At 39.1% G+C, this 19075-nt stretch overlaps 1 protein-coding gene across 4 annotated transcripts in view; it reads right to left on the minus strand.

Annotated features, from left to right (window-relative positions):
* STK3 (serine/threonine kinase 3) overlaps positions 1 to 19075 on the minus strand; it is a 309842-nt gene that overhangs the window by 81983 nt on the left and 208784 nt on the right. For 3 of the 4 annotated variants that reach the window (XM_086336068.1, XM_086336066.1, XM_086336069.1), the window contains 2 exons: positions 15033 to 15225; positions 2486 to 2661 (listed from right to left, as the gene is read on the minus strand). In XM_086336068.1, coding sequence (XP_086192194.1) covers positions 2486 to 2661; positions 15033 to 15225 — 369 coding nt within the window. The remainder of the gene's footprint in view (positions 1 to 2485; positions 2662 to 15032; positions 15226 to 19075) is intronic. The other variant, XM_086336067.1, reaches the window with a different exon arrangement.

Consider the following 19075-nt stretch of genomic DNA (forward strand, 5'->3'; position numbering starts at 1 on the left):
AGATTATACTGTAGTTTGCTTTGGACAATGCTGACATCTTAACCAAATTAAGTTTTCCAATCCATGAATATGAGATGTCATTCCATGTATTGGTGTCTTCTTTAATTTCTTTCAGCAATACACTGTAGTTTTCAGTGTACAGGTCTTTCGTCTCCTTGGTTAAGATTATTTCTAAGTACTCATTTTTTTGATGATATTGAATTTTGCAACTTCTTCTATCACCTTCTTGGAACACTGCTACCACAACATAAAACTTCCAGGCTTGCATGATAGGGTGATATAGCCTAGACAACTCTTAGCACAACTGCCAGACATGAGTGATTTTAGAGATCATTTAGCTCCAGTCAAGCTGCTAGATGATTACAGCCATGTGAGAGACTCCAGGGGAGAAAGCAATGACACCCCACTCCAGTACTCTTGCCTGGAAAACCCCATGGACAGAGGAGCCTGGTGGGCTGCAGTCCATGAGGTCGCTAGGAGTCGGACATGACTGAGCGACTTCCCTTTCACTTTTCACTTTCATGCACTGGAGAAGGAAATGGCAACCCACTCCAGTGTTCTCGCCTGGAGAATCCCAGGGATGGGGGAGCCTGGTGGGCTGCCATCTCTGGGGTCGCACAGAGTCAGACACAACTGAAGTGACTTAGCAGACTTAGCAGAGAGACTCCAGGGGAGACTAGCAGAAGAACCACTCAGCTGAACCTAGGCAAACTGCTTACCCACAAAATTGTAAGCAAATAAAATAGTTATTTTAAGCTACTAAATTTTGGGGGTGGCAGCAAAGACTAACTGAAACAGAACTAAATCATTTTATTTGCTATTTCTAAACTATGATAATTTATTCATTACTTTGTGCTCATTTCAAACTGTTTTCCAGAGGCGGTTAAGATTTATTCCGACTGAGTTAAGACAGAGTTCTTTGATGTCAAGTACTCTACATTATTCATTGTGTTCATGAATGATTTAAAGATTGAGTGGCAGAATTCTAAATAATTTATACATATTTTCAAAGGAGATAGCATAAAATTAAATTGTATTAGAAGTATAGAAATACAGATTTCTAATTTATAACCTCAAAATTGAAAAAACAGTAAGGAGATACTATAATTAGTGTATTTCAGACTAACCTGTGCTATTGCTAATAGTTGCTAGCAATTAGTGCTAAATTTACTGAGGAGAGATTTTGAAACTTTATTATCTTATTATTAAAGAACTTAAATGATCACAATATTTAGGAGAAAAATATTTAATAATAAAAATATTTATAATCCCAAAGCATTTAGAGGCTTGGTGTCTAAGCAAAATGGCTTGATATTACTTAAAAATTCTGAAGATACACATATATCTAAAATTTTATGTTTTATAACACAAATGTATTATTAACAAATATAGCTCTCGTTATTTTAAGTGAAAATCTTACAGAGCAATAGGCAAAAATAAATGCTATTTATGTGTGTGCGTGCTCAGTCGTGTCCGACTCTTTGTGACCCCATGGACTGTAGCCCACCAGGCTCCTCTGTTCATGGGATTCTCCAGGCAAGAATACTGGAGTGGTCTGCCATTTCCTTCTCCAAAATGTTATTTGTAATACATACTAAAACAAAAATTTACTTAATAAAAATTTCTACCCCATTAAAGAACTCACTTGAAAAATTTACTCTCTCACATTGTAGAAAGAGTTATTTTTGAATTCTTTACCTAGTATTATAAGTGTTCTTTAACAGAAATAATAAGGAGAAAGAAAAAATAAGGAGAAAATGTAACAAGAGGCAATACATAAGTTTTTTACGTGGCTCAGATGGTAAAAGAATCTGCCTGCAATACAGGAGACCTGGGTTTGATCCCTGAGTTGGGAAGATCCCCTGGAGAAGGGAATAGCTACCCATTCCAGCATCCTGGCCTGGAGAATTCCACGGACAGTGGAGCCTGGCAGGCTACAGTCTACTGGGCAGAAAAGAGACGAACATGACTGAATGCCTTTCACTACTCACTCAGATTTCTAACTGGACATAGAACAGGACTATTTTTTCTGACAAACCAAGTGGAATTAACACTTAAGTAAGAAACTATTTGAGTTAACTTTCAAAGCTGAGGCAAATTCCTCAATGTCTATGTCATAAATACATTTGCATCATTTGTTTAGGAAATTTAATTTACTGTCAGAAATATCTTATATTTGCATCATTTAAAACATCTTCTGAAATAGTTATCAGTTTTGTTTTAGAGTCCTAAGTGTTTCTTTAAATTTGGGCTATAATTTATTTAACCACGAGCAATTCCTTACACTTCTCTGAAACTACATTTCAACAAACAGACCACAATTTCACCACTCCTCTACCCATATATGGTAACACACTGAATAGTAAAACATAGTCCATAATTTTAGTCATACACAAGTGCACACACACACACACACACAACCTACTTCTTGCTTGGATGACCAAACAGAGAGAAAAGAAATATGGAAGAAGTAAAATGCACTTACGAAGTCAAAGTCTCCATCTTGAGGAACTTTCCAGTTATCAGGAAAAACATTTTTGGACATAGGGAAGGGCTCATGCATATTCTGATTACAGTTTTCATGACTCTTATTCTTGAAGTCCTGTTTATCAAAGTAATCCATGAAAGATGGCCTTTGTACTTGTGGAGAAGTTGCATTTCCTTAGGTAAATGAAGAACACAAGGAGGTGTAAGTTCTTACATTTACTAAGAGAACTATAAGCTTTATTAAAATATGATTTTTTTATTACTATAATAAATTTTCACTAGTCAGATTTAAGAACAGCATAGTTAATGAAGAAAATATAGGAAGTAAAATAAGAATGAAGAAACAAAAACATCTAAGGCAAATAGGTTGCCTTCACCCAATGATAAGGCAGAGATCTGTAATATCCTTAGATTGTAGAAACATCTCAGAATTTCGGCAGAATCTTTATCATAATTTTATTAAAAACCATTTCAAATACATTTGAAATTTGTCAAAGAAAGTAAACATTTTAAACCTCAATCTTTGTTCATAAAACACTCAAGCCCACACTGTTGTCCCTGCACACCGGCATCGGCTGTAAGAAGTTACGGCTGTAAGACTTACCCAGCTTCCTCCTGTGTCTCTCTAACTACTTCCTCACAGTCTTTCTAGCTGATTCTACCTCCTCCTGGAACTCCCATGGCTTCACCTGTCATGTTTTACCCCTAATGCTATTTCTCCAGCCCAGACTTTGCTCCTAGGTTCTCTGACTTTCCAACAGCTCAATTCCTGGACCTGCAGTGAATTAGAGTTACCTTGAATTTACCAGTTCTAAAGCTAGATCCAAGATCTTTTCCTTCAAGCCCATTGCTTCTCCAGATGTTCTTTGTCTGCCAGTTAACATTCTTAATCCCCAAAGTGATCAAGTTGAGAATGAACCCAGACTCTCTTTTCTCATCAAACCAAACTGATCATCAGGTGGTTTAATGCTACTGTTCTATCCGCCACTGCTACTGTCTTAGTTCAGCTTCTAATCTTTTCTTGCCGAGGCCACTGTAGCACATCCTCCAAACTGGTGTCTGTGCCAGTTTGGATTTTGGTCGCACAGACAACGTAGTGACCTTTCTAAACACAAATCAAATCATGTCTTTCTTCTGTTTAGGATCTTTCAGTGACTCCTCATTTCCTATACTGAATGATTAAAGTAGAAAATAAACATAGAATAACTAGACTTCCCCAGTGATTTTCAAACTTGATTCCTTAAAGCCCCAGTGTCCTCCCCCAAAATCCTAAGTATCCATGTATCTGTATGGCTGAGTTCCCTTCGCTGCTCACAGAAACTATCACAACATTGTTAATCTGCTATATACCTCAGTACAAAAATTAAAAAGCTCAAAAAAACCCTAAGTGACCACCACAAAGACACTTCCCTATGCAGTTCTCCACACAGCAAGTTGCCTATCACCTTAAAACTTTCTTGTGACAGGACGTACACTTCTCCACAAGGAAGCCTGTTGGGCTATTCTGTTACAGAAAGTCTTTTTTAAAATGTGAACTTGAAGTATGTCTTTTTGCAATTTAAACTCATGTTCCAAATAAATTTCTCTTTAGTACACCAGTCCTTCAGATATCTGAAGACAAATAATGGCTCCATTTTGGCTATCTTTCTCAGGTGAAAAATCGCCAGTTCCTTTCACGTGACATGTTTTCGAGACGCATCGTCATCTAGTTTACTGGCCTATGGAGACGTTCCAGTCTCTAAACGATCCTCTAAAATCGGACATAACACTGCTAACAGTAACATGGCCAATCCAGAATGTATTTGTAATAGCACTAATGCAGCTTAAAACTATAGTTAGTATTATGAAAACTAGATAACACTATTGGCTCAGGATGAGCTATGAGGCAATTTTGTAAACATTTCTGCAATCAGTCAAAGTAAAAGTCCCCTAAGAAATGAGTAGTGGCAATAGGAAGGAAAGAGGCAGAACAATACTTGGGGCTGACAGAAGAAAACAAGGACATCGCTGAGAAATTTTATTCCAGGAATCTCCTTTTGCATTCACAACAGTCCTGAGCCTCCTTCTAACTTGATCCTAATCAGAAGCTCCTTTCCCAGTTATAGGAGCCACCACAAACACCCTAGGGTCTCAAGGTGAACAAATCATAACCTAATATCTAGAGGCTCTCCCTTTCGGAAGATGACAGGGGTCTCTCCTGTGGGGAGGAATGGCCACGTAACTCAATTTTCAAATTGGGGTGTTATGTAGTTGCAGTTAAAACTGAAGGTTGCTGCTCCTGTACCTTCCTATATCCTCAACTTGGGAACAGAAATGTAGTAATTAGGGACCAGAAGACATAAGAAGAGGTACCAGTGACACATAAGAAGAAGCATCCTAGGAAAACTCTGTTTTCTTGATACATGCATCGCCTCTGTTTCTTCTTGCTCTTCTCTGCCTGGAATGCAGACTTCACAGCTGAAGATCTGACAGGTACTCTGCAAGCAGGAAGAAGAGAGCACTACCCTAAAGATGAAAGAATCTACCCTAAAGGAAGAATCTCTAATGATGTCATGAAATCACTCTACCAATGTAGGACACTCTGCTTCTGGATTTTTTGTTAAATGAGAAAAGAAATTAATCCTGCTCTATTTAACCCATTGTTATTTGGTTCTTCTGGTACCTACTACCAAATCCGGTCCCTAATTACTACATTTCTGTTCCCAAGTTGAGGATACAGGAAGATACAGGAGCAGCAACCTTCAAATTTAACTGCAACTACATAACACCCCAATTTGAAACTTGGAATTCACTACTACTTAGCAGTTCGATTATCACTACATTTCAGGCTGATCTCAAAATCTATGATAAAATGCCTGTCAGAGTCCACACTCAAAATTTTCAAAAATAACCCATTTCTACGTTAGAAATAAACATTTTCACAGAAAGTTAACCAAAGTCCAAAAATCAACTGAAATAAAAGAAGGCAGTCGGTGGCTCAGAGGTTAAAGCGCCTGCCTGCAATGCAGGAGACCTGGGTTCGATCCCCGGGTTGGGAAGATCCCCTGGAGAAGGAAATGGCAACCCACTCCAGTATTCTTGCCTGGAGAATCCCATGGACGAAAGCGCCTGCCTGCAATGCAGGAGACCTGGGTTCGATCCCCGGGTTGGGAAGATCCCCTGGAGAAGGAAATGGCAACCCACTCCAGTATTCTTGCCTGGAGAATCCCATGGACGGAAGAGCCTGGTGGGCTACAGTCCACAGGGTTGCAGAGTCAAACATGACTGAGTGACTTCACTTTCACTTTGCAGCCTGGGGTCGCACAGAGTCGGACATGACTGAAGTGACTTAGCATAGCACAGCATAGTCTGTTTCATGAGATTTTTCTGTTTGGATGATGTCAAAACAAGATATCATTAACCAAGACATCCCTCTACACAATGTTTTCCAAATGTATGTGCTTATACTTTTAACTATTTTCCATCATTTAGTTTAAAACCTACTATCAACATTTAGAGTATACACTTTTCACATACAAAGAAAATTTTAAAAACAATTTTTAATTTATAAGGAGGAAAACAGGTTAGGTATATTTTAAAAGTTGGGCTTCCCTGAGTCTGGAAAGATCCTCTGGAGAAGGGAATGGCAACCCATTCCAGTATTCTTGCCTGGAGAATCCCATGGACAGAGGAGCTTGGCGAGCTACCACCGATGGAGTTTCAACGACTGAGCACGCCCACACATGTTTTAAAAGTTAACGGGATGGAGCAGCTGTAATTGGCCAGTCGTATTTAACTACACCATATGAAACACATGTCCACAGAGTGCAGTTGAGTCTCCAAGGAGGCTCGTGTTCACAGACAGACAAAGAGGATGATGCTTCTGACTTACAATTTGTTTTTTAAAAAAGAAACAGGAGGCCCTCCAACAGGAGAGCGAAGCAGGAAATCTCAAGACAGTAACCACTGTCATATGTGATTGTGGTTGCTATGGTGAATACTTTTTTTAAATACACAGAAAATAATCACATAAAATTGACATCAATTTCTCCAGTTATAGTTGAATTCTGACCCTATCTTATAAAAATATATTTTTTTTATTTTAATAATAAATTTAATGGTCAAAATTACTTCATCCTTCAATTTTGGTCCCAATTCCTTCAACTAGTTGCTATGGAACTAAAATGCCATTAGCAATAAGGAATAAAATAATCACCACTCAATTCTTTTGTGTATGTGAAATTTTAAAGCAAAAAATTATTTCCTCTCCTTCAAATATTCCCTAAAACACACACAAGGAAAGTAAATTATATGGTATATCATACCTTTTACAAAATATGCCAGTCTACTCACAATTATTCACCAGCTATTCTAATTTACACATGACTTCTAAAGAGGTGAAAAACTGTCATGAAAATTTAAATATACAATGGAATTTTTAGAATAATCTAACAAAAATATAATGTTTAATTTTTAATTTCTTAACATGAGTATGACAAAGACAGTCAAATGCAGAAATGAAATAATCATCACTTTAGCATAATATCTGGAGTAGGAAATGGTAACCCACTCCAGTATTATTGCCTGGGAAATACCATGGATAGAGAAGCCTGGCAGGCTACAGTCCATGGAGTTGCAAAGAGTTGGACACGACTGAGTGACTAGCACTTCACTTCATTTAACATAATATATTTCACTATCAAATGGTTTTTGAATATTATCTAATTTGTTCTAAAAATATTTTAATGTGGGTGTTCCAACTGATTAATGATCCAGAAAATCTGTCCTTTAATTTGTTGCCAAGAGTACAGTGAATAGGGTATATATAGAAGGGGCTTTCCAGGTGGCACTAATAGAAAAGAACCCACTTAGCAGTGCAGGAGATGTAAAGAGACACGGGTTTGATCCCTGAGTTGGGAAGATCCCCTGGAGTAGGGCATGGCAACCCACTCCAGTGTTTTTGCCTGGAGAATCTCCCCATGGGCAGGGGAGCCTGGCAGACTATAGTCCATGGGGTCGCAAAGAGTCGGACATGACTGAGGCGAGTCAGTGTGTGTGTGTGTATACATACATACATACATACATACGTGTGTGTGTGTGTGTGTGTGTGTGTGTGTAAACCAGGATGTTAATCCAGAAGCTACTAACATCAGCTTTTTCTTAACATCAGACTCTACTATGAAACAAAGGAGGATACAGTCAACATGGAGATGATCTAGAAGCCATTCAGAAAAAGATTAAAAGCTTAGTAAATAATACCTGCACAAAGGCTGAAAGAAAAGTGAAAGAAAGTGAAATCAGTCGTGTCCGACTCTTTGCGATCCCATGGACTGTAGCCTACCAGGCTCCTCTGTCCATGGGATTTTCTAGGCAATAGTCCTGGAATGGGTTGCCATTTCCTTCTCCAGGGGATCTTTCAAACCCAGGGATCGAACCCGGCTCTACTGCATTGTAGATAGACGCTTTACCGTCTGAGCCACCAGGGAATGAACTGTACAGCCAGAAAAAGTCTGAGGATACAATTTAGTAAGTATCCAAGTATACATGAAGGAGTCTTGCACAGAAAATGGCGACCAGCTGTTTTCCATCTCCAATGAGGGCAAAATAAAAGGAAATAGACAAATCGAGGCGCAGGATTTTAGTTAAATGGAAGCAATGATTTCCTGCGTGAGTAGTGAGCACTGCAACAACCAGTGTGTCTACGGAAGCCCTTTCTCCAGAGGCCTTTATAAGAATGACTGGTTGTCATCTGCAAAAGATTAATATTTATGTGTTTGTCTGTGCTCTGTGCTGATAAAAGAGGCATCCTATCGTCAAAATACCTACACTAATCACATATCATTCAACATTCCACAGAGCAAAAGCACATAGGACAGACCATACGCAGTATCCACAGGAAACTCTAAACCACTGTGGCCACACCTTAGCTGAACACCTAGTACCTCTGCAGAGGAAAATGAAGGGTTTCTAACTGCCCAGTGATACACAGGGTATCTGCACCCAGCTGAAGGTGGGGCCTGTAGTCTACCACTGTCACCTTTACTGCTATGTCACTGGCAAAAGTAATCTTAAAGAGGCATATAAAATTTTTTCATGGAAGAATGGCAAGATCTCTGGAGAGGTGGGAAAGTGATCCACCGACACACTTCCCTATTCTGACTGACTTTTTTGGCACCTGAATTTCCATCTTTAGTTATTTACTCCTTTGGCTTAAAAATGTTTTCGGGAAAAACTGTAAATTTGTTGGGGGGGATGTAAATATTTCAAGAACATAAAACATCATTAAGGATTTTTACACCTGCATGTTGGATACTTTGCTGAAATAGGTTTTGGGAGGAAGAAGGAAGGAAAGGGATCTGAATCAGAGCTGAAAGAGAAGATTATTACTAAGCACAGTACAGGACATGGAAGTTATCATTCAGAGCAAATGGTTTCATGCTTACAATTGTGTCCAGAGGCATCCAACGAACTAGAGAGTAGGAACACCTAATGGTGCTTCTTATCTTGATATCTCTCCTGAATGCCTTCTAAATCTAATATCTATTCCCAGGATAAATCCTAAAAACCTAAAGCAGAACCTAATTTGCTTTCTCTTACTATTTAAGTGAAACTACATACATGTGTTTTCTAAAATGAAACAATAAACTGTGATCTATTTTAAAAATCACCATGTATTATAGGCATATACAAAGAAGAAATCTAAAAAATATATATTCAATTAAAATCACTTAATATTTAATAACTGATGAATAGCTATGATAACTTAATATAAATAAACAAAATAAAATCAAAGGATTCAGACAGAGGTTCTTCCTCTAGCCATTCTTATTACAATATGGTCTCCATGGACCTCACCATTCAGCTCACTGCCTGGTGAACGTGCGCGACTGCGTCTCCCTCCTTCCTGGATACAACAGGTGAGTTCCAGGCACTGAGGGTACAGTGAGGCTGCTTACGTCTGTCCTAAAAAGTAAGCTGTCAGTCCTGACTGCACCTCAGAAGTGCTTGGAAAGTTTACTGCTTTGGGATGTTAAGTTTTGTTAGAGATCTGTGGCTCCTCTTCTAGTCTGCAGAACCAGCATCTCCAAGGGGCTACTGCTAAGATGCACACTTGAGAGGTGAGTCACATGGACCCAGGAGCAGGGTTTATCTTGTAAATCAAGCCTCTGCTCCAGCCTGAGAAGATCTCTTGAGCTCCTGTTTCTGCCTTAGAATGTACTTTTCTTTTCCTCCACTTCATGTCAGTTGCAATTCTAATGGGCTTTCATTCCATAGCTTTACCCCAATTTCTGTAAAAAAAAGAAAAAAGTTGAGCTGAGGGCTCAGGCCTAGACCCTATACCACACAATGGGAAATCTTCTCCTTGACAGCACTGTATTATTAAACACAGTGAAAGAAAAATTCTTAGTTTGCTGAGTCATGTCCAACTCTTTGCAACCCCATGGGCTGTAGCCCAGCAGGCTCCTCTGTCCATGGGGATTCTCCAGACAAGAATACTGGATTGGGTTGCCATTCCCTCCTCCAGGGGATCTTCCCGACTGAGGAATCAAACTCAGGTCTCCAGCACTGCAGGCAAATTCTTCACTGTCTAAGCTACCAGGGAAGCCAGCAGTTGGCTGAAACTGAGCAACCACTGCCACTGCCTCTGGTGAGCCTTCTTATTGTACAGGCTGGAAAGCTAAACACTACATTTCCTGTAACACCCTGCACCTAGGGTCCTGGGTAAGTGTACTCTCTCACGACTGGGAAAGCAAGAATTGAGGCAGAGAACAGGGGCCTGCTATGGCAGCCACTTCCTTCCAGCAGCACAGCTATGCAGACATGGGATTTTTTACAGCAGCGTTCCAGCTCCAGCCGTCAGCCTCACAGGTACTAAAAAGGTGGCCACAGTCAAAGTGGTAGCTTTCTAATCCCTGAATAGCAACAGGGATTTGATTTCAATCTGTATTAGTGAATTCAACAGTGCCAATGGCAGCCTCTGAATTCACTAGCTTCCTGACTGTAGTAATAGTAGTAGTTCCATAATGGTCACTTTTGTGGGTGTGTGGGAGTCATTCTTGGAGGCCCAGCCTACACAGTCCTCTCTTCCAACCTCTCTGCTGATTTTGTTAATATCCAAAACTCTGACTTAAATCTTTTTGTGTTTAAAATGCACAGTTTCTGTCCTCCAAAAAATACTGACTGACACAAGCCTATATGTGTATAATTCCTAAACCCTCATAATAAAAGCATCAGCTTGGTCATACTACATCGTGTCTACAAGGGTATCATCAAAACCACTGTAAAATATTTTCCTCAAATGATAAAACACAATATCCAAATCTAGCAGTTTCTCTGATCTAGAGGTTTAGCAATGTTGTCAAGAAAGGAAATCAAATTATTCTGATATGATTTGTTCCCACTAACCTATGCTGACTTACAACAATTCAAGTCTCCTTTCCTAAAGGACTCACAAATATTCCAGACAGCCTGCCCAAGGGGATGTCAGGTTCACTGGTCCACAGCAATGTGATCTGGGGGTCAAACCTGGGTCTATATATTGGGTCTACCACTCATCTGCTATGAAATCTTGGACAAGTCACTTCATGTTCCCAAGTCGCAGTTTCCTTAGTGGCAAATGATAGTGACGTTATTTACAAAGTCCTTGTGAGAAGTTAATGAGATAATGTATGTAAAGTTCCAAGCACAATGCTCAGCCCATACTAGACCTGCAATTAATGATAGCTGTGAAAGTGAAGTCACTCAGTCGTGTCCGACTCTTTGTGACTCCATGGACTGTATGTAGCCTGTTAGGCTCCTCTGTCTATGGAATTTTCCAGGCAAGAATATTGGAGTGGGTTGCCAGCTATAGCCTGAGAAATTTACCTTCTATTCTCTTTTCTGAAAATAAAAAATGAATAAAATAAAATAAAAATTAACTTCATCTTGCTTACATGGTACTTCCCTCATTTTCTCAAAAAAAGACATCAAACTTCACAAACGGTGGAATACAATTCTCTCACCTGCAAGTTATCTCAACACATTACTGATCATACTCCCAGTCAGGAGGTATCGAATCAGCTGAGTGTTCCCTGATCATTACATCACCTTGCCATTCGATTTCTTATATGCCAATCCAGCCCCAGCTCTGGGAGGTCAGAAAGTTCCACTGTAGGAACACAGCAGATCTGAACAAGCTAAAGGGCCCCCACTCTTTCTTTGCTGCAACAGTTTTGCTCTTCTAGAGTTACCCACAAAGAAATAACCTCTACTAGTTTATCAATTTAATGACAACGGATTCCTGACCTGATCCTAATCTATTTCCTCCGGATAAAAAAAAAATCCTAAATGTTGATTCCCTCAATGACAACCAATCTGCTTATACTTACTGTCAACCTCATAATTCCAACTGGCATAGACTAGTCTGGATAAAAGATAATATGTACGGCAGCAGAAATCTATTGGCAAATATTGGCTGATGCCAGATTCTGAAAGACCTGGGTTACCGAGCTGAAGCCTCGACATCCCGTGAGTAACAAGAGCCCAGGGAAGCGGGAACGGGAAGATGCAGAGCAGGGGCGGGACGGTCAGAGTAACGCTGGCACTGCTGGAAGCAAGCACGGAGTTCTCTGGACGTGCTCTCCAGGTCTACGCCCGTTTAAAAAAAAAATTAAATTTTAAATATTTACTGTCATTTTCTCCATTTCCCTCAAAAGATCTTTTAACAACTTTGCTTCCTAGAGTTAAGTCATCACACTTTTAAGAAGTAAGGAAAACAGGCCTATAATTTCTAGCTTCATGGATACAGGTATAAAAAAGTATGCAGACATAATTTAAACTGTCAAGAATATTAAATTGGGCAACTCTTTTGAAGCTCCAATGGTAAAGGTGATGGAAACCAGAATTTTCAGCATATAACACTGTAGATATTTTAGAAAACTGAAAACTATATAACGCTTTCATATTTTAGGGAATATATAGATATATAATCCTTTTAGGGAACAAAAATGCTAAAGACACATTACCAAGTGGGGCTTTCATTAACTTTTAACATAACCTAAGAGCTCATACCAACTAATCTAAGACATTTTAAAAAAGATTAACATCATGAGGAAAAACAAAACTAAAACTAATTATGTAGTTTCACGGAAAGTAAGTTCTGCCTCAGTAACTTCTTTACATTCTATACTACTGCTGTATTACACTATGACAAAACCAGGGATTACACTAACATCATTTGGTTCAATTTTTGGGTACATGGAAATCTCATATTATAACATGATGTCTAAATTGTGGAAACTTAAAATACAAGGAAAGTTGGCTCATGAGATTTAAAACTTGCTCAAGCATATAAAGCAACTACATAAACCACTATCTGCTCCATTTAAAAATGAGCTTTCAATAAAACTTCTGTGACCGAAAAAAATCATGCTTAGGATATAAAATTATGACATAATCTGAATGTTTACTGTGGTTGTCAAAGCTAAAAGTCATTACACAAAACATGTGGAAATCTGTTATTTTAAAGCATGAGGTCTGATAAATCATTATAACATATCTCTTCCTTGAAACAGAATAATCTAATGTGAGTTCGATTCCATATATACTCATTTTTAACTACTGTTTAAATGATGATGTTTAACTGTATGGACTACATGGGAAAAGTTGTTTATGTAGTGTCATAAGGAGCTCGGTAGCCCTCTGAAGATGGAACGAAGCAGTCGATGATCTTACTGGTCTGTTAAGAATCAGAAAACCTGACTTAGAAGAATTTTATAAGCTGTGGAAAACCGATGGTACCTGCTGATGGGAAGCGTGCTGTAAATGACCTTATCTGTCTTTTCAGTCTACAGGGCGTATGACGTGTACCCTAACAGAAGCTGGTTTTGGAGGCCACGAGACCGTCCAGTATAGTCTGTTAGCATGTTAAGCATGCAGAAGCCCTATTCTAGTAATATGCTCAGCTAGGAAGGCAAGTGTTAGACTGCTTTCCAGGGCAAAGGCTCAGGAAACCCATCAGCATGAAAGATTAAAATAAAAGAAAAAAATCACACCCCTTCCCACCCAGGATTAACTATCAATATCTGGCAATGTGTTTTCATCTTGTGCTTCACAACCCTCCCTTTCAAAGTATACAACCATAACGGGTATGTTTACTAAGGAATGTGAAGAAAGCAATGGCAGTGAGCCAAATGACTCGAAGCTATGAGCTTATCAAGCAGCCTCCTCATGGGATGTGTGTGTTGAGGGGGATGGGGCGGGAGGGGAGCGGCAAAAAGAAACAAAAATGTTGGAGAGGAAATTCCTACCTATATCCATTTTACATCAGCAAATCAGTTGACTATAACTTTATAGGCTCTACAGTGCAAGAAGTCATATATTGCTGCTTTTGTGCCCTTGGGAAGAAGTCCTATGTAATAAAAACCAGCCTGTGCTTAGACTCTGACACTGAGCACATATGACTAGGGTAGTGGGGGAAGAAAAAGGTCAGTAGGCATCAAGAGGTAATTAATCTGCTTTTGTCTGTAACGGAGAAATCACAATGTCCTACATTGTTCACTGCAATCTTAAAGAGCCATGTTTATACAAAGAGAAATGCTAGCCTGTGAACGTATCTCTGTCTTCATCACTGTAAGCAAAGGAGATCAGAGAGAAAGCTTTAACCGTCCTTTCAGCCCCGCAGCGCCCCTGGCACTGTGCCTCTCACATGACGAGCAGTAGTAAGTATGCACCGAGCTGAATGTTCTGCCTGAGGATGCTCATCCCTTGAGTCATCTTTCCAGTGTTTCTTCTTTTCCCACCTTAGCCCTTATGTCTTCCCTCAGCTGTTCCCCTGTGTTACTGCAGCTTCACTGATAATTTGGACAACATGAAATAGTACTATATTGTATTATTTGGGATGAATTTTAGGTTTACTTTTTTAATCAGAAAAGCAAATGTGAGGAATTTTTTTATCTCTATCGTTCTATCTCAAAAATACTTTACAAATTAAATTTTGGATTAGTATCCGTCAATAGAAAGTTCCATAAACCCTCAGTTAAAGAGGAGAGGCTTTCTGCTGCACTAAAAGAAATTCTGAAACTTACTTGTGCCATACTCCTTTCACTTTTTTCCCCCCACCAAAACTTTAAGCGTTTTATTTTGTATCGGGGGTATAGCAAATTAATAATGTTGTGGTAGTTTTGGGTGAACAGCGAAGGGACTCGGCCATACATTCACATGTATCCATTCTCCTCCAAACGCCCCTCTCACACAGGCTGCCACATAACACTGAGCAGAGTTCCCTGTGCTATACAGCAGGTCCTTGCTGGTTATCCATTTTGAGTGTAGCAGTGTGTACACGACCTTCCTAAACTCTCTAGCTATCCCTTCCCCTCTGGCAACCATAAGTTCATCTGCTAAGTCTGTGAGTCTCTCTCTGTTCTGTAAGTTCATTTCTATCATTTCTTTTTAGACTGTTAAATAAAGTCAAGAAACAAAATTTTCCATAACTGGGTGTAACAAGTAACATAGAACTATCCTGGTTTCTATAGAAGCATACTCTCAAAACAGAAGATTAATATTCAGTGGGGGAAAAAGCCACATACTTTTCATAGTTCCATCTTCTTCTTCCTCATCCTCGCTGTTTATAACCATGGTCCCCAAGTCAGACTCTAACATGGTGCTGTTGTGCTCGATCATGGTCTGGGCCCCTTCACTCATCGTGCTTGTGGCCCTCATGGTGCCCACGCTTTCCGAGCTCGTCTTCACCATGGTGTGGGAGTCCAGCTCATCCTCATCCTGCAGGCAGAGCACAGCAATGAAGGCAGGCTTTTCTAACACAGATGGATATCTTAGAAATGAGCATTATCATATTTTTAATAATAAAAAAATTCTATTACTACTAATTTTCATGTAAGGACATACATTTAGTGTTATCCTAAGCGCCAACAATCCAACATAACCTAAAGAATTCAAAGGAAGGCTTTAGGTATTAAAACTCAAGCAATAGAAATTGTTTGATGAAACTGAAAGTGGCCAGTTGTTCTTAAAGTAGGATTAAGACAGATAAGGTAGATAATCAACAAAGAATATATAACAAAATAAATAAAAGACAGTACATTAAAGACAGAATGTGTTGGCACTATTATAACAGCCTTAATAATGTTTATAACTTTGTACAAAGCCATTAGCTTTTAAAAAATTATTATAAATATACATTACATAAAATCTACCATCTTAATCATTTTTCAGGGCACAATTCTATGGCATTAGGAACATTTACAGTTATCATCCAACCATCAACACCCTATTCCAAAAATGTTTCATTATCTCAATTCTGTACCCATTAAAAACTAACTCCTCATTCCTCCCTTCTCCCAATCCTATTCTACTTTCTCATAGAAAGTATGGAATCTCTGTTCTATTTTCTGTCACAATGAATTCACCTATTCTAGGCACCTCATATAGGTAGAATCATGTCTTCGTGTCTGGCTTATTTCATTTAGCAAAATGTTTTCAAAGTTCATCCAAATTGTCCCAGATGTCAGAATTTCATTCCTTTTTAAGACTGAATGGTTTTTCACCATGTGTGTGCAAACACACACACCCCACCACCATCACCACCACCTTCTGTTTATCCATTCACTTGTTAATGGACATTAAGGTGTTTACACCTCTTGGTTATTATGAATAATGCTCTGAATACTGGTATATAAGTATCTATAGATACATGGTCCTTGACTTCTGATGGTTCAACTTGTATTTTTCAATGCTACAACAGTATAAAAGAGAAACACATTCAGTAGAAACAGTACTTTGAATTTTGAACTTTTCCCAGCCTTAGCAACATTTGGTAGGAGCTACTCTCATGAAGCTCTGTAACAGCAGCAGCCAGTCACGTGATCGGGGATGTAAAGAACCCGTACTTTTACAACCTTCTGTACCTATAAAACCATTCTGTTTCACAGAATACTATGGTTCAGCACAGCATTCAACAAATTGTGTGGGATTCCATACTTTATTATAAAACAGACTTTGTGTTAGATGATTTTGCCAAATTGCAGGCTAATCTAAGTGCTCTGAGCACATTTAAGGTAGGCTAGACTAAGCTAGGCTTTTTTTTTTTTTTTTTTTAGTTTTTATTTATTTTTTTAACTTTATTATTTTTAAACTTTACAAAATTGTATTAGTATTGCCAAATATCGAAATGAATCCACCACAGGCATACATGTGTTCCCCATCCTGAACCCTCCTCCCTTCTCCCTCCCCATACAATCCCTCTGGGTTGTCCCAGTGCACCAGCCCCAAGCATCCAGTATCGTGCATCGAACCTGGACTGGCGACTCGTTTCATACATGATATTATACATGTTTCAATGCCATTCTCCCAAATCTTCCCACCCTCTCCCTCTCCCACAGAGTCCATAAGACTGTTCTATACATCAGTGTCTCTTTTGCTGTCTTGTACACAGGGTTATTGTTACCATCTTTCTAAATTCCATATATATGAGTTAGTATACCGTATTGGTGTTTTTCTTTCTGGCTTACTTCACTCTGTATAATAGGCTCCAGTTTCATCCACCTCATTAGAACTGATTCAAATGTATTCTTTTTAATGGCTGAGTAATACTCCATTGTGTATATGTACCATAGCTTTCTTATCCATTCATCTGCTGATGGACACCTACGTTGCTTCCATGTCCTGGCTATTATAAACAGTGCTGCGATGAACATTGGGGTACACGTGTCTCTTTCCCTTCTGGTTTCCTCAATGTGTGTGCCCAGCAGTGGGATTGCTGGATCATAAGGCAGTTCTATTTCCAGTTTTTTAAGGAATCTCCACACTGTTCTCTATAGTGGCTGTACTAGTTTGCATTCCCACCAACAGCTTTAACAAGTGGTGCTGGGAAATCTGGTCAACCACTTGTAAAAGAATGAAACTAGAACACTTTCTAACACCATACACAAAAATAAACTCAAAATGGATTAAAGATCTAAATGTAAGACCAGAAACTATAAAACTCCTAGAGGAGAACATAGGCAAAACACTCTCTGACATACATCACAGCAGGATCCTCTATGACCCACCTCCCAGAATATTGGAAATAAAAGCAAAAATAAACAAATGGGACCTAATTAAACTTAAAAGCTTCTGCACATCAAAGGAAACTATTAGCAAGGTGAAAAGGCAGCCTTCAGAATGGGAGAAAATAATAGCAAATGAAGCAACGGACAAACAACTAATCTCAAAAATATACAAGCAACTCCTACAGCTCAACTCCAGAAAAATAAATGACCCAATCAAAAAATGGGCCAAAGAACTAAATAGACATTTCTCCAAAGAAGACATACAGATGGCTAACAAACACATGAAAAGATGCTCAACATCACTCATTATCAGAGAAATGCAAATCAAAACCACTATGAGGTACCATTTCACACCAGTCAGAATGGCTGCGATCCAAAAGTCTACAAGCAATAAATGCTGGACAGGGTGTGGAGAAAAGGGAACCCTCTTACACTGTTGGTGGGAATGCAAACTAAGCTAGGCTTTTTGATAGGTTAGGTATATTAAATGCATTTTTGACTTAATCATAGCTTCAACTAGTGAGTTACTTAAGATGTAACCCCATCAAATGTTAAGGGGGATCTGTATTTGAGTCCCTGCTCTCAATTCTTTTGAGAGCACTTGGAAGTACAAATTATATGCTTTCTGCATTGGCTGCACCTGCCGGGGACCAGCCCCGGCTGATCCAGGGTATTCGAAGGAGAGACGGCGTAGGCGAAGATCAGGAAACACTTGCTTAATTAAATGTTAATTAAGGATATAAAAAGTAACAGAATGAGGATAGCTCAGTAAAATTCAGTGAAGAAAAGAGGCTGAAATAAGGATAGCTCAGTGAGGAAATTCAGTGGAGAAAAGAGGCTGAATAATTCAGCCAGAAGGTAAGAGAAAGAACGACATGGTGAGACCAAGTTTTGGTGAACAAGGCCCCGCACTTTATTTTCCAAAGTAGTTTTTATACCTTAAGTTATGCATAGAGGATAATGGGGGAAGGGGTAGAGTCTTGCAGCAAGCCAGGCTTTCTTCCTGCAAACTTATCATATGCAAAAGCTTAGGTGATTTGCATCATCTTCTGGCCCGGAGGCCTGTTAACATTTTAAGACCCTTTCTTCAGAAAACTTATTTTTCTCTAAAGGTGATTGGTCAGGAGCCACCCTCCAAAAGCATTAGATAAAGTTGCATTCCTACAGAGCAAAGGTATGGTGGGCTATAACAAGAAAAAGAATTAACTCAAGGGTCCCAGGTTACAAACATTAAAGCTACTACTTACACCAATTATATTAATCAATACACTGCCAGGGACACAGCAGGTAAGGGATATGGAAACTTAGCAGCAAACATTAGCCCAACAAGTGAAAATCCCTTCACCAATACAATTTCTAATCAATCTTTTAACTACTCTGTGTTTAGACAGTTTAGAACATCTCCTGCCTCTCACAGTTGGGAGGCTCTGAACAATCACATGTGGCCGGAAAAACCTATTCAGGCAGGCTAGAGGATTTCCAAAGGAGTTTGTAGGTTAAACACTGTCACACCCAGGAATTATTAACTGGAACTGTAAGCTAACTCTTTTTTCAGAGAGGTA

Source organism: Bos grunniens, chromosome 14 (genome assembly GCF_055505025.1).
Source record: "Bos grunniens cultivar Pamir isolate PY7600 chromosome 14, Bosgru_T2T1.0, whole genome shotgun sequence".
NCBI lineage: Eukaryota > Metazoa > Chordata > Mammalia > Artiodactyla > Bovidae > Bos > Bos grunniens.